This window comes from Ranitomeya variabilis, chromosome 2 (assembly GCF_051348905.1).
Source record: "Ranitomeya variabilis isolate aRanVar5 chromosome 2, aRanVar5.hap1, whole genome shotgun sequence".
NCBI lineage: Eukaryota > Metazoa > Chordata > Amphibia > Anura > Dendrobatidae > Ranitomeya > Ranitomeya variabilis.
Window position 1 is genome coordinate 635514256 of NC_135233.1, and position 14502 is coordinate 635528757.

The 14502-nt window shown below is 40.7% G+C and overlaps 1 protein-coding gene across 6 annotated transcripts in view; it reads left to right on the forward strand.

The window, feature by feature from the left end:
* Window positions 1-13112, forward strand: part of CEP170 (centrosomal protein 170) — a 208777-nt gene extending 195665 nt beyond the window's left edge. For 4 of the 6 annotated variants that reach the window (XM_077289094.1, XM_077289088.1, XM_077289090.1 and 1 more), the window contains exons 15-18: window positions 2993-3081; window positions 9479-9572; window positions 10476-10527; window positions 11830-13072. In XM_077289094.1, the coding sequence (XP_077145209.1) occupies window positions 2993-3081; window positions 9479-9572; window positions 10476-10527; window positions 11830-12113 (519 nt within the window). In that variant the 3' untranslated portion in view covers window positions 12114-13072. Of the gene's footprint in view, window positions 1-2992; window positions 3082-9478; window positions 9573-10475; window positions 10528-11829 lie in introns of all 6 variants that reach the window. The other 2 variants (XM_077289089.1, XM_077289093.1) reach the window with 1 other exon arrangement.
* Window positions 13113-14502: the final 1390 nt, after the last annotated feature.

Genomic DNA, 14502 nt, shown 5'->3' on the forward strand with positions numbered 1-14502 from the left:
AGAAGGACCGATTCCAGACCTTGGGGAACCTGAGGAAGCAGTGGACTGAGTCTGGTGTGGAAACATCCAGAGCCACCGTGCACAGGCGTGTGCAGGAAATGGGCTACAGGTGCCGCATTCCCCAGGTAAAGCCACTTTTGAACCATAAACAGCGGCAGAAGCGCCTGACCTGGGCTACAGAGAAGCAGCACTGGACTGTTGCTAAGTGGTCCCAAGTACTTTTTTCTGATGAAAGCAAATTTTGCATGTCATTCGGAAATCAAGGTGCCAGAGTCTGGAGGAAGACTGGGGAGAAGGAAATGCCAAAATGCCTGAAGTCCAGTGTCAAGTACCCACAGTCAGTGATGGTGTGGGGTGCCATGTCAGCTGCTGGTGTTGGTCCACTGTGTTTCATCAAGGGCAGGGTCAATGCAGCTAGCTATCAGGAGATTTTGGAGCACTTCATGCTTCCATCGGCTGAAATGCTTTATGGAGATGAAGATTTCATTTTTCAGCACGACCTGGCACCTGCTCACAGTGCCAAAACCACTGGTAAATGGTTTACTGACCATGGTATTACTGTGCTCAATTGGCCTGCCAACTCTCCTGACCTGAACCCCATAGAGAATCTGTGGGATATTGTGAAGAGAAAGTTGAGAGACACAAGACCCAACACTCTGGATGAGCTTAAGGCCGCTATTGAAGCATCCTGGGCCTCCATAACATCTCAGCAGTGTCACAGGCTGATTGCCTCCATGCCACGCTGCATTGAAGCAGTCATTTCTGCCAAAGGATTCCCGACCAAGTATTGAGTGCATAACTGAACATTATTATTTGATGGTTTTTTTGTTTGGTATTAAAAAACACTTTTATTTGATTGGTCGGGTGAAATATGCTAATTTATTGAGACAGGTTTTTTGGGTTATCAGGAGTTGTATGCCAAAATCATCAGTATTAAAACAATAAAAGACCTGACAAATTTCAGTTGGTGGATAATGAATCTATAGTATATGAAAGTTTAATTGTAATCATTACATTATGGTAAATAATGAAATTTAACACTATATGCTAATTTTTTGAGAAGGACCTGTACATACCCCTGTACGATCACTGCTAACTCCACGAAAACCCCAGCAATACTAGCCGCCACCACCTGTCATTTTTTTAGTATACACAGGCTGACTGGAGGCCTGGTAGGTAGGGTTGAGCGACTTTTGCTTTTTTAGGATCGAGATGGGTTTTGTGAAACCCGACCTTCTCGAAAGTCGGATCGCGTGAAATCGGCCGATTCTACTGTAAAGTCGGGTTCCGGACCGGAACACGAAACCCAATGCAAGTCAATGTGGATTTTTTATTCTCTCTCTCTCTCTCTCTCTCTCTCTCTCCCCTCCGTGCAAAGCATATGTTGTGTTTGACTGCGGAAATCACTGCAGCCCAAACGGTAATATGGCTCTATGACGCCGCAGAAACCAGGCCGGAACCTATGTCATCACGCTGCCCACACTCCTTAATTGGCTGAAAGAATGGCGGGGAAGGCGTCATACAAAACGCGACTTTGGCGCCAAGATCGCCGACCACGTGGCCGATCCCACGCTGGAGTCGGGTCGGGTTTCACGAAACCCGACTTTGCCAAAAGTCGGCGACTTTTGAAAATGAACGATCCGTTTCGCTCAACCCTATTGGAAGGTAGTTTATGGCTTCCAGGCGCTGTTTACAGAACAAAAAGAACAGAAGTATTACATTTTATATTTAATCTAAACGGAGGCAGTATTTATGAAAAATACACAAAAGATTTTACCAAGAGAACAAAGCAGTACAGCATATACAGTTACACAAAATAAAAGGGAATAACAAGAGAACTTACTACATCAACTGAGAGACTAATCCCGCTTAGCCGAAGGAAAGCACTTCGCATGGGGCCGTTCAATAAACATGGCATGGCTGTTGTCAGTTATTTGGTCATTATGGATTTGGGGCTACAGTTATGATAAAACATGCATATTCTTTCCCTATTAGCTCTGAGGCTGAAAATGTATGTTTCATTACTAACGGATCCATGCAAACTTGGATATTCCATATTTTTCTTTCAGAGTTATGTCTGCCAAAGATTCAATATTTCCTTTACAGGGCCAAAAAGCATCTAGTGTAAATGTAGAACACTTACTTTGAAGGGAAAATGTATTTCTTGAGGACAAAAGGGTTCTTCCACTTCTGTGTCTATTCTTCAACACATGTACCCTATTGTGGTCTGAAAAGACCTTTGTCTAATTACCTGTCCATTCTAAATCAGTCTTTCTCACAAAAGGCACCTTCTATTAGTCACCTGACCTTCAAAAGGATTTTCCGCATTTTAAATTAGGATGGTTCACTTCTCTTGTTTCGTTCTGCAATGGAGAGAAGGGGAGGAGAGAGGTTGGAGAATACTCCTTCACTACAGAGTCATAGTGATTTTAATATTTTCTATGACATTTGCATTTTAGGAAGTGAAGAAAATGGGCACTGTATACTAATCCGATGTTGAAATAACATACTATTGAACTAAAGGAACTAAACTATTATCGGCCACGCCAATGGTGCACCAAAGCCCCCTAGTTTACATAACAATTTATGATACAAGCATGGAACATGTATGATTTCTGCAGGGCCTAATTCCACTATAGAAATATCTAAATGGTTCAATTTGGGTTTTGTAAGGAGACAGACTCCCTTCAAATGCTGCTGTCACATTTGGCAATGACATTTAAGAGGTTGTACAGCTGCAATTGGAATTTGTTCCAATCAAATGAACTGTTATGTGGCGGTAGCTATGTACCACCGTACGAAGCCGGCTCAGCTCATATTCCAGTTTTAGCACATTGCCGCTGTATGTAAGGGGTGTACAAGCAATGACCTGATGGATAAACTAGAGAGATATGTAGGATTTATGTTGATCTATTGCTTAGAAGCAACCACCATTGCTCAAAAGAATATAAGTCAGGCTGAGTCTAGTAATGTGCTTATTATTTAACTTTAGGTAATGGGCGATAATCTACTGCTTTCTTCTGTATTCCAATTTTCTCGGAAAATTCGACAAACCATTGACAAAACAGCAAATAAAATAAGGTAGGATATGTTAATCTTATTTTTATCAGTACGTTGTGCATAAATTACATTTAATGAGTAACGAAATGTTCAGGTAACTTTTCAGAATAAACGGTCCTCTGTGTGTGTACATGAGGAATAATACTATTTTTGGCGATTATATTACTTCTGTCCTGCATCTTCACCAGTTTTCTCCTGTGCATGATGTATTTCTAATTTGCAATCCACTCTGAACTTGTGAGAGGAGACTACCTGCTATGATGTCTCCTATACACGGCACACAGAGGTTTTCAGCTCTTCATTCCCATGATCAGCGGTGGCAAACCTATTGCACGCAGAGCCTTCTTTGTGGGCACACACATAATCGCCGTTCCGCATCAGTGGACCAGGGCCTGCGGATGAGGAATCCGGTGATGCCAGCCCTTCAAATGGATCTGCGTCCTCGGACACACATCCAGCTGAAGTGTATTGCATGGGTCCGTACGCCACAATACACGCTGATGGCCAATTAGAGGCCAGCAGCTGACACCCCAGTCACTTGGGCGCTGAAATAGGCTGCCAGCTTCAGAAGATGATGCAGCACCCTAGGAGAGAGGAAGGAAGGTGAGTACCAGTGTTTATTATATATTTCTTTCTTTCTATGCGTTGAACAGCCACACCGGCAGGATGGAGGCACATATACAATGATGGGGTGACATTTTACAAGGATAAGGACATATATACCAGGATGAAGGGAATATATACTAGGATGGTGGAGCAATATACATGGATTGGGAGAGCATATACCAGAATGGGGGAGCATATACAAAGATGCAGGAACATATACAAGGATGGGGGAGCATATTCATGGATTGGGGGAGCATTTACTAGGATGGGGGAGCATATACAAGGATGGAGCAACATATTCTAGGATGGGGGAGCATATACATGAATTGGGGCAGCATAGACATGAATGGGGGTCAAATACAAGGATTGGGAGCAGCATATACCAGGTTGTTGGTTCATATACCTGGATGGAGGTGCACATACCTGGATGAAGGGCATATATCAGGATAGGGAAGCATACAAGGATGAGGGAGCATAGACATGGATTGGGGGAGTGTGAACATTGATTAGGGGAGCATATACTAGGGTGGGGATGCATTTACAAGGATGGAGTAGCATATACTAGGATGGGTAGTATATACTAGGATGGGGGAGCATATACATGAATTGGGGCAACATATACATGGATGGGGGTCAAATTCATGGATTGGAGGGTGTATACATGGATAGGGGGTACATATACCAGGATGGGAAATCATGGTATCATGATGGGGGAGCATATTCAAGGATGAGGGAGCATATAAATGGATTGGGGGAGCATATACAAGGATGGAGCAGCATATACTAGGATGGGGGAGCATATACATGAATTGGGGCAACAAATACATGGATTGGGGAGCGTGTACCAGGATGAGGGCATATATATATGGATTTAGGGAGCATATATGAGGATGGGGGCATCATATACAGTGCCTTGCGAAAGTATTCGGCTCCCTGGAACTTTTCAGTGTTTTCCCACATATCATGCCTCAAACATAAAGATACCAAATGTAAATTTTTGGCGAAGAATCAACAACAAGTGGAACACAATTGTGACGTTGAACGAAATTTATGGGTTATTTTAAATTTTTGTGGAAAATCGAAAAGTGGGGCGTTCAATATTATTCGGCCCCTTTACTTTCAGTGCAGCAAACTCACTCCAGAAGTTCATTGTGGATCTCTGAATGATCCAATGTTGTCCTAAATGCCTAATGATGATAAATATAATCCACCTGTGTGTAATCAAGTCTCCGTATAAATGCACCTGCTCTGTGATAGTCTCAGGGTTCTGTTTGAAGCACAGAGAGCATCATGAAGACCAAGGAACACAACAGGCAGGTCCGTGATACTGTTGTGGAGAAGTTTAAAGCCGGATTTGGATACAAAATGATTTCCAAAATTTTAAAGATCCCAAGGAGCACTGTGCAAGCGATCATATTGAAATGGAAGGAGTATCATACCACTGCAAATCTACCAAGACCCGGCCGTCCCTCTAAACTTTCATCTCAAACAAGGAGAAGACTGATTAGAGATGCAGCCAAGAGATGCTCTGGTCAGATGAAACCGAAATCAAACTTTTTGGCAACAATGCCAAACGGTATGTTTGGCATAAAGGCAACACAGCTCATCACCCTGAACACACTATCTCCACTGTCAAACATGGTGGTGGCAGCATCATGGTTTGGGCCTGCTTTTCTTCAGCATGGGACAGGGAAGATGGTTAAAGTTGATGAGAAGATGGATGGAGCCAAATACAGGACCATTCTTGCAGAAAACCTGTTGGAGTCTGCAAAAGACCTGAGACTGGGACGGAGATTTGTCTTCCAACAAGACAATGATCCCGAACATAAAGCAAAATCTACAATGGAATGGTTCACAAATAAACGTATCCAGGTGTTAGAATGGCCAAGTCAGAGTCCAGACCTCAATCCAATCGAGAATCTGTGGAAAGAGCTGAAAACTGCTGTTCACAAACGATCTCCATCAAACCTCACTGAGCTCGAGCTGTTTGCCAAGGAAGAAAGGGCAAGAATTTCAGTCTCTCGATGTACAAAACTGATAGAGACATACGCCATGTGACTTGCAGCTGTAATCGCAGCAAAAGGTGGCGCAACAAAGTATTAAGTTAAAGGGGCCTAATAATATTGCACGCCCCACTTTTCAGTTTGATTTTCTACAAAAATGTAAAATAACCAATACATTTTGTTCAAATTCACAATTGTGTTAGACTTGTTGTTGATTCTTCACCAAAAATTTACATTTGGTATCTTTATGTTTAAAGCATGATATGTGGGAAAAGGTTGAAAAGTTCCAGGGAGCCGAATACTTTCACAAGGCACTGTACATGGATTGGGGGAACATATACCAGGATAGGGGAGCATACACATGGATTTGGGGGAGTTTCTATCAGATTGGGGGAACATATGCAAAGATGGGAGTGCATATACTAGGATAGGGGAACATATACATGGATTGGGGGAAAAGCATATACCTGGATGAGGGTGCAAATACTAGGATGAGGAGCATATACCAGGATAGGACATATATTCCTTTATATCTGCAGTCTGGTACCCCTGCTTCTGTCCTCAGCTGCTCTCTGCTGCCCTCGCTTGCTCTTTAAACTTTTTATTTAAACTACAACCTCTGTATACAGGTTAAATTGCTGTGTTGGCACTTTGCAATAAATAAGTTGGTTTTGGGTTGCAGTTTGGGCTCTCGGGCTCTAAAATGTTTGCCATCACTGCCCTAGATAGTGCACAGACAAAAGGAATAGCATCATGAAGGAAATTGTACAGCAGTATTGAGCAGTGTAGATGTGACTGCAATAGTGATGAGTAAGTATACTCGTTGCTTGGGTTTTCTCGAGCACGCTCGGATGGTCTCCCGAGTATTTGTTAGTGTTCGGAGATTTAGTTGTCATCGCCCGCAGCTGAATGATTTACAGCTACTAGCCAGCTTGATTACATGTGGGGATTCCCTAGCAACCAGGCAACCCCCACATGTACTCAGCCTGGGTAGTAGCTGTAAATCATTCAGCTACAGCGATGAAAACTAAATCTCCGAATACTAACAAATACTCGGAGGTCACCCGAGCAACAAGTATACTCGCTCATCACTAGACTGCAGCTCTGGGGGTGAGGTAAAAGACTTGATAGAAATATCATGCGTAGCTTTCTATGTCTCTCATTTTCTGTTTTTTGTTAATCTGTTCCACACTCCTCCCACCTACTCTCTCCAAAGTGTAGGAGATATACCCTGCCACTGTGCTGGCAAAATGAAATGGAGTTGTTTTTTCAGAGTGCTTGAAAAGTTCAAAATGAAAACTGGAGGGGATCAAGTGGCTCAAAGTGGAGACAGAAGAATTCTCTGATAACAAATCACAAAGTTTCTTATATTCACTTGCACTATTTATTTATGCTAAATTTGTTGAAAGCACAATTCCCATTTAAGTCAACTTGATTCTAATTGCTAACATCCCTACACTGCGCATATACGTCACTGAGCGTTTATTAGGTCCTTAAATAATGTTTTCTTTCAACTACTGTTATATCTTTCTCAAAAAGCTATGGCAGCAATATTGCTGCCATAACAATCATGGTTTCCACAGTAGTTGGCATTCAGCTTTCTAAACCGAAAAGTTTCCTTATTGCTTCACAGCTAGATTACAGATTTCCCTTATAGCACCACTCCAGGGGGGGGTCCAGCGCTAGAGTGGTGCCTTAAATGTAAGTCCTATACTCCCGCATCTTCACCATTTTTCGGGACCGCTTCAGTCATACAGCGCCATCTTGTGACAGTAGCTTCTCATTGCCTGGAAGTCAGAAGTTGTGTCACAAGCTCATAGACTTTTATTGAAAAGTGACCTCCACGCTGCTCCATGAGAGCAACCCTGGAAAAGGATGAAGGCAGCACAGGTGAGTAGGAGACAGGCAGAGGAATTACATTTAAAGCACCATTCCAGCAGTGCAATGAAGAAAACACTGGAGTGGTGCTGTAATGTTGTAGCAGACTTAATTATGGTCTGTTTTTAGACTACACTTTTGTGCATGCTGTATGCAATTGGGCCATCGCATAAAACAAAGTTCCCATTTGGCGACCCCTTGCCATGTATCGTATGTAACCCTGTAAACCAGAGGTGTCAAACTGCATTCCTCGAGGACCGCCAACAGGTCATGTTTTCAGGATTTCCTTAGCATTCCACAAGGTGCTGGAATCATTCTGTGCAGGTGATTAAATTATCACCTGTGCAATACAAGGAAATCCTGAAAACATGACCTGTTGGCGGCCCTCGAGGAATGCAGTTTGACACCTCTGCTGCAAACATCTGTTCGCAAGGTAGGAGAAACCTCTATTCTGCAATCTTGAGCGTCACCCTCCATTACAGGATTAGAACAGGCACCAAGCCATGATACATTTCTCCTGCCAGTGCGCAGCCTTATTTATCTCTTTCTTGATGATATGTTCCTAAATGCAGTTTCCTACACTACTGAATGATTGCAATGGATGTGATGTGATTAGCAGTATCAGACTTTATTAAAGGGGTTGTCCAAAACCCAACTGAATTTATTATTAATATCTGTTTATTGTAAAAAAAAATAAAACAAAGCACTTTTCACTCTGCTTCATTTAATAAATCCCTACTCTTCCCTCTAATCTAACTTCCTATTTTTTTGCAACTGATGAGGGGATGTCCCTTTGAGGAGCTTGGCTATCCTCTGCTATACTGACCATGTACAAGATGTCAATACTCAGGCATGTTCAGTATGCTGTCCCTGCGCACCACTTTTACTTTTATTGTGCAGTATCCAAGAAATATCGTTTCTCCTTGCTGAGATTGACATGCTAAGCATGCCGAGATACTGTAAGGAGACTTAAAGCCGCAATGCTCCTCTGGGAAATATGCTAATTATGCAAATTGTCTCTTCAGAGAGGAAGAGAACTAGAACTCTAGTGCCACCTATTGGAAGGTAGCAATCCTACAAAGCGCTCTAAAGAGAAGTGATGAGCCAGCCCTCTCATGACGACACATCACTTTCTTTAGAGGCGGTGAGGGAGCGCACTGTCAGTGCACAGTAAGAGTAGCACAGTGGCGAACAGGGACAGCGTACTGAACATGCGTGAGTATTGACATCCAGAGCATGCTCAGTAATAGAAAAGCCGAGTCCCTGAAAGGGCTGTCTCAGATGACAATCCGTTTCTGATCGGGGACCGCAGCTGTGGCAGTTATTACTGCATCAGCCCCCTGATGAAGTTACGTTTGAGAATTCCCAGTGTATGCAGGGAGAATCAAAAGAAATGTTATTGGATGTAAGAAAATATTATGTTGGAATAGAGAGAGAAGGGCAGGGATTTTGAATTCATGTATGTTAGAAAAGTGCTTAGCTTTTTACAGTAAATAATCATATTAAATTCAGTTAGGTTTCTGACAACCCCTTTAAACCATAAAGAATCTCTGTGGAAAGAATGTGTGAAAGGGAGACCCAAGCTAGACCTTGCCTACCATGAATAGAGCCCCTCCATACGTGCCAGCTTTTTCATCAGGATGTTGTGGTGGCCACCTCCTCAGGTCAGACGGGGATCACGGAAGAGCTGGCATCCCTCAGACATTTATGGAATACCCTGAGAGATGGGCACAACCCTAGAACTGCATACGTTTTCCCACCCTCCTGGACTTGCTTACACTACACTTGGTTTAATTCTAACATTAACATGTTTACTATGTATCTACTCTAACATTTATATATATTAAATGTTTTTTCAACCAGCTTAGAGGGTCAAACTCATTAAAGTATGATTGAGTGCTGTTTACATGCATTTTATTTCTCCATTTCAGACTGTTATTTAAAGACAAAGAAAGGAATTGGGATGAGATAGAAAAAAAACTAAGATCAGAGAGTGAAGTGCCTATATTAAAAACGTCATGTACGGTAGGTTTCTCTTTGTAATTGTCAATCCGTATTAAATCAGACCATGTCCACTGTATGCTTACTATTTCAAGGTCCAGTATACCCAATAGGCACAAAATTCTTACCATCATCGGCAAATCTATAGATGGAATTGGATTGGAATCAAGGCACTCTGAGATCCACTGCCTGATGGAAAACCTCAATTTCTCTCTCCTTTGTGATCGCCGTTATTCCGTGAATAACAGTGACCTCAACACTTGGGTTGTTACAAACCGACCCTAATCATGTTCTCTGGGGTCTAGCCGAGACCCCGGAGATTTTCCGACTCTGGGGGGCGCTATAACCTTATTTATCAGCGCCATTAAAATGCAGCGCTGAGGAATAAGTACCCTTAACTGCCGCCTTTAAAAGGCGTATTGGCGGTAGTTAAGGGGTTAATTCAGTCAGATTATTGATGGAAGTTTCCTGCAATGCTGTTACTCCAGTGGTCTTCTATATATGGCTAAATGAACTGCCTGATTTAGGGCTATATGCCAACCCCTCTTTTCAGATAAAAATAACAAATCACAAATTGTGACCTATGACCTCCTTATAACACTAATCATAAACAAATGGTCAATATGCTGCATAAAGATTTCTCACATTACTTTAGTAGCAGACATCTAACATTCTGGCCCAAGCAGTAAAGCGTGTTTTGAAGAAGAGTAATTTCGCTTAGCAATCTACTTTCACCCAGGTTGCTTAGCAACCATTTGATTTACCCAATTACCGTGCAATTAATGTGACATGATGCATGTAATATAAATACATGAGCAAAAAAATAATGTTTTAGAACAATTACACTTTTGTACCAGATGTCATGATAGCACCCAGTAGTGTTAATTATATGGAATATTCAATAATTTGGTTTGTTTTTCTAAACAGGAAATTTTATCAATACTGCAAGAACTGAAGCGAATAGAAAAACAGTTACAAGGTATTTAAGTTAATATTTAGTCAATTCAGATGTGTCAATATCCTGACTGCTTTGTTCTTACATCTCAGGAGGAAGAAAGGAGAAGGGAAGCGACATGTCAGTGTTGTTAAAGGGGTTGTCCAGGTTATTCATGAATGTCTGCAGTCACTCTTTAGCAGCACACTTGTGAATCCTCATATTGCGCTGCCAAGAAATCAGGGTTGGCTTTGCACTCAACACATTTATTTAAATTAATTCTCGCCAAAAAATTCAACCTTTGGCTCATCAGACCATAACACTTAATGTATATTTAGGCACAGCATAGCCAGACTTTTTAAGATGCTTCGTTCTTGCATACCTACCCCGCAAGCCAGACAATTTTCTTTTTGACATCCAGTCCTAGGTAATGCCACTGTTGTGCCTAATTTAACCCACTTCTTGATGACCGCCTTCACAGTGTTCCATGGTTTAGTTAATGCTTTGTCGTTTTTTTGTACTCTTCTCCTGACTGAGAACTTTCAACAATGAGATCCCTTTGCTGTGTTATAAGCTGTTTACGGATCATAGATTTTACTGTAAAATGTGACTTGGTAAATGTCAGGAAAATCCTACTAGAACAGCTAAATATTATATGGAGTTAATCAGAATCACTGTAAAGTATTGCTACTGTGTACAGACTATATCAGAGGTGTCAAACTGCATTCCTCGAGGGCCGCCAACAGGTCATGTTTTCAGGATTTCCTTGTATTGCACAGGTGATAATTTAATCACCTGCACAGAATGATTCCAGCACCTTGTGGAATGCTAAGGAAATCCTGAAAACATGACATGTTGGCGGCCCTCGAGGAATGCAGTTTGACACCTCTGGACTATATAACATAACTAAATGTGATTTGATAATTCTGAACACAACAAGATCCCTAATTATAAGAATATGTTCACATATGGAACGCAATAAAATTATCATAACTGTTGACCCACTACGTGTTGCGCAAAAAAAAAAATAGCAACTTTTTTTCATCAGCATTTGTGAATATTACATTTTTTTTTTCATGGCTATATATGCAAAGGAAAATACGCCTGAACCGTTTCCTTTCAGAAATCCTAGATGCGTTGTTTTGACACTTTCAGCCCAGGGAATGATGGAGCTGATCTCACAGAAGTAAGGCACAGCCACTGGTCCATGGGTCTAATTTCTTAAATTGCTTTTGTTATTGGTATTAAATGAATCAAGATCATTTACTGCTAAATAGAATCTGACATAACTATCAAATGTAACTACATAACTTTCTTTTTTTTTTTTTTTTTTTTTTTTTTTTAAAGTAATTAATGCAATGGTCGATCCTGACGGTTCACTTGATGCCCAGAGTGCCCTAGGATTTGGTACTTCACTCCCCACAGTACCGTCAAAGCTGAGACAAAGTTCTTCAACACACGCAGCCATTTCAGCACTATCAAGCCATTGTCAAAGGGAAAGCAGAACCAGTCGACAAAACGTTCCTCTTGTCTCTTCGGACACGGATGTTGCTGAGGCTAACGCTCATTTTGGTCTAACATTAAATAGGTTCAATCCTGATGGCAAAGAAGATTCGACTTTACATGAATAGAGATGTCCTTGTGTAAATCACTAACCCAAAACTGAAAATAAAGTGATACAATACTGGTTTCAGTTTTCTGCATGTAACTCTTATACTATAGTAGACTAAAGGGTTTGTCCACTACTGGACTACCACTTCGTAAATGCTACAGCGCCCTATATAAAATAAAAACACATACTCGCCTCCCGAACTGGTACCATTCCAGCAGTACCAGCATCATGTCACGTCACGTCATAGGGTTATATGGGGCACTGTAGTATTTAGCAAGGGGCCATCCAATGGTGGACATTTAAACTGTTAAACAAGAATTCTTTTTATAGGTGAGCTACATTTTATTACTGCTCTAATAAAGATATCGGTAATTTAGAAAACAGGGCTGCTGGATACCAGCAGGTTCATGCTGACACGAGAAGTATAGCTACAGCTATACTTTATACAGTGCTATATGTGTTTTTTTGCAAAACTACAAACACAAGCATATGGTTAGATTTTATGCTATTCCGCTAATAGTATTTTATTTATTTATTTTTTACCTTAAACCTGACATGATTATGGAACATGACATTAAACAGATTTTTGATAGGAGTAGATAAAATCTCATTTTTAGAAATCTATTCTACATGTAATGCCCTTTTTCTAAACAAACTTGAAAAGTTCCCCCGATTCCTACCATTTATTATGGTGGTATGTTAACTCAAACGCTGTATATAAACCAACTGTGATATTTATTATATAACCTTTTAGATTGGATTATAATAACCTATTTGTGCAAACATACTTTAGATTATACAAAAAAATCCTTGCTGATATTTATAGTTTACTTTAAAGTCAACACTTTTCATGATGAAATTGCTGAAAATCCAAAGCTAACCAGTGGTTATATATTGAAAAAAATTGTATGCAAAATGTTTGTAATCAATAGATTTTAACGGATTGTTGCAAAAAAAATTAAAACTTTTGACCCCTGCAATTTTTTCTTGTTGAAATATAAACATTGCTCATGTATACAAGAAATTAAGAGACTTTGTACATGATTTTACATAGGTAAACATCGAGGAGAATGTTTAGCAAAGTAAATATGCAAGAATTCTGGCAAAATTTGCACCAGAAAGCTGTCTTTCATAACTTGCAACATATTTGTCACATGAGTTTTACATACTTTCTTCTCCTTGTCTGAAAAGGGTGTGTAGTTTAGTGAAACTATTCGGCAAAAAAATGTGCCTATGGGACAAATTCTGGCAACAAAGTAACAGTGGGGTAAACTTACACTACATGGTCTAACTATGTACGAAATCAAATCGAACAGCGTGAAGCATTATGATAATTCTTACACATTTTAAGTCTGTCCAGTCTAAGGATATCTTCACATTTTGTGAACTTTTTATGCTGCACCAAAAACCACAGTGGAGGCAGGGAAATGCTTCATACTATATGCACGTTTGTGTTTTACATGCGTTTTTCACCCATTAATTTGAATGGGTAAAAAGCGCTGCTAAAACCTTGAAAGAATTGACACTCTTTGTCTTGTTAAAAACACAGCAATGCTCAAAATATGCACAGACAGAAAGCACAGTATTTGCTTGAGATGTCAGAAATCATGTGGATACCGTGTCGGTACTGTAAAACAGTGCGTATTTTGCACACCAAAAATGCTGTACAAAATATGTAGCAAAAATGCCACATGTAAACATGCCCCAAGTCTGCACTGTTTACGAATTGGACAAAATCCCCACCAGTGTTGAGGCTGTGTAACAGCCGCAAAACAAGCAGCCACAGGGACTCATATATATTATCCAAGCATGCCCAATATACTTGGATAACACCCAAGCACGCTCAGATAACATGTTATCTGAGCACGTTCGGTCATCACTAATTAAGAACTTTAGTATTGATTTTATTTGATGTCTGTGATCCTTTGATTTTTCATATTTATAAAATTAACTCCTCAACATTCAAGTTTCAACATCAAGAAGGAAAGACATGTTAGCAATGAACAAAATTTTCAAAGTACCTCAATTTATTCAGTATCTGGTATGAGTGCCACACACAAATTCTTACATTTACACACCATGGTTGCTATCAAGGAGGTTCTTTATGGTTGTGTGAGGAATAATTTGCTACTCTGAATGTATGGTAGCAAATCATCAGGATCCACTTCTGATGTGTTCGATGGCAGACCAGGACGGAGATGTTGCAGGCAACAGTAGCACGTTTAGATCATGCAGGCAGCTTAGAGTAGCAGGAGCAACATACATACATACAGCATGGTACTGCCGTGTTCAAATTCCTGGGACACATTGGAGAAATGTCTGTACCACTGCAATTGATTCCTTCTGTACAGCAGGTTGCGTTGGACGTCAGATAGTACGCCTAAGGTGTCAAACAGTGTCCACATAAA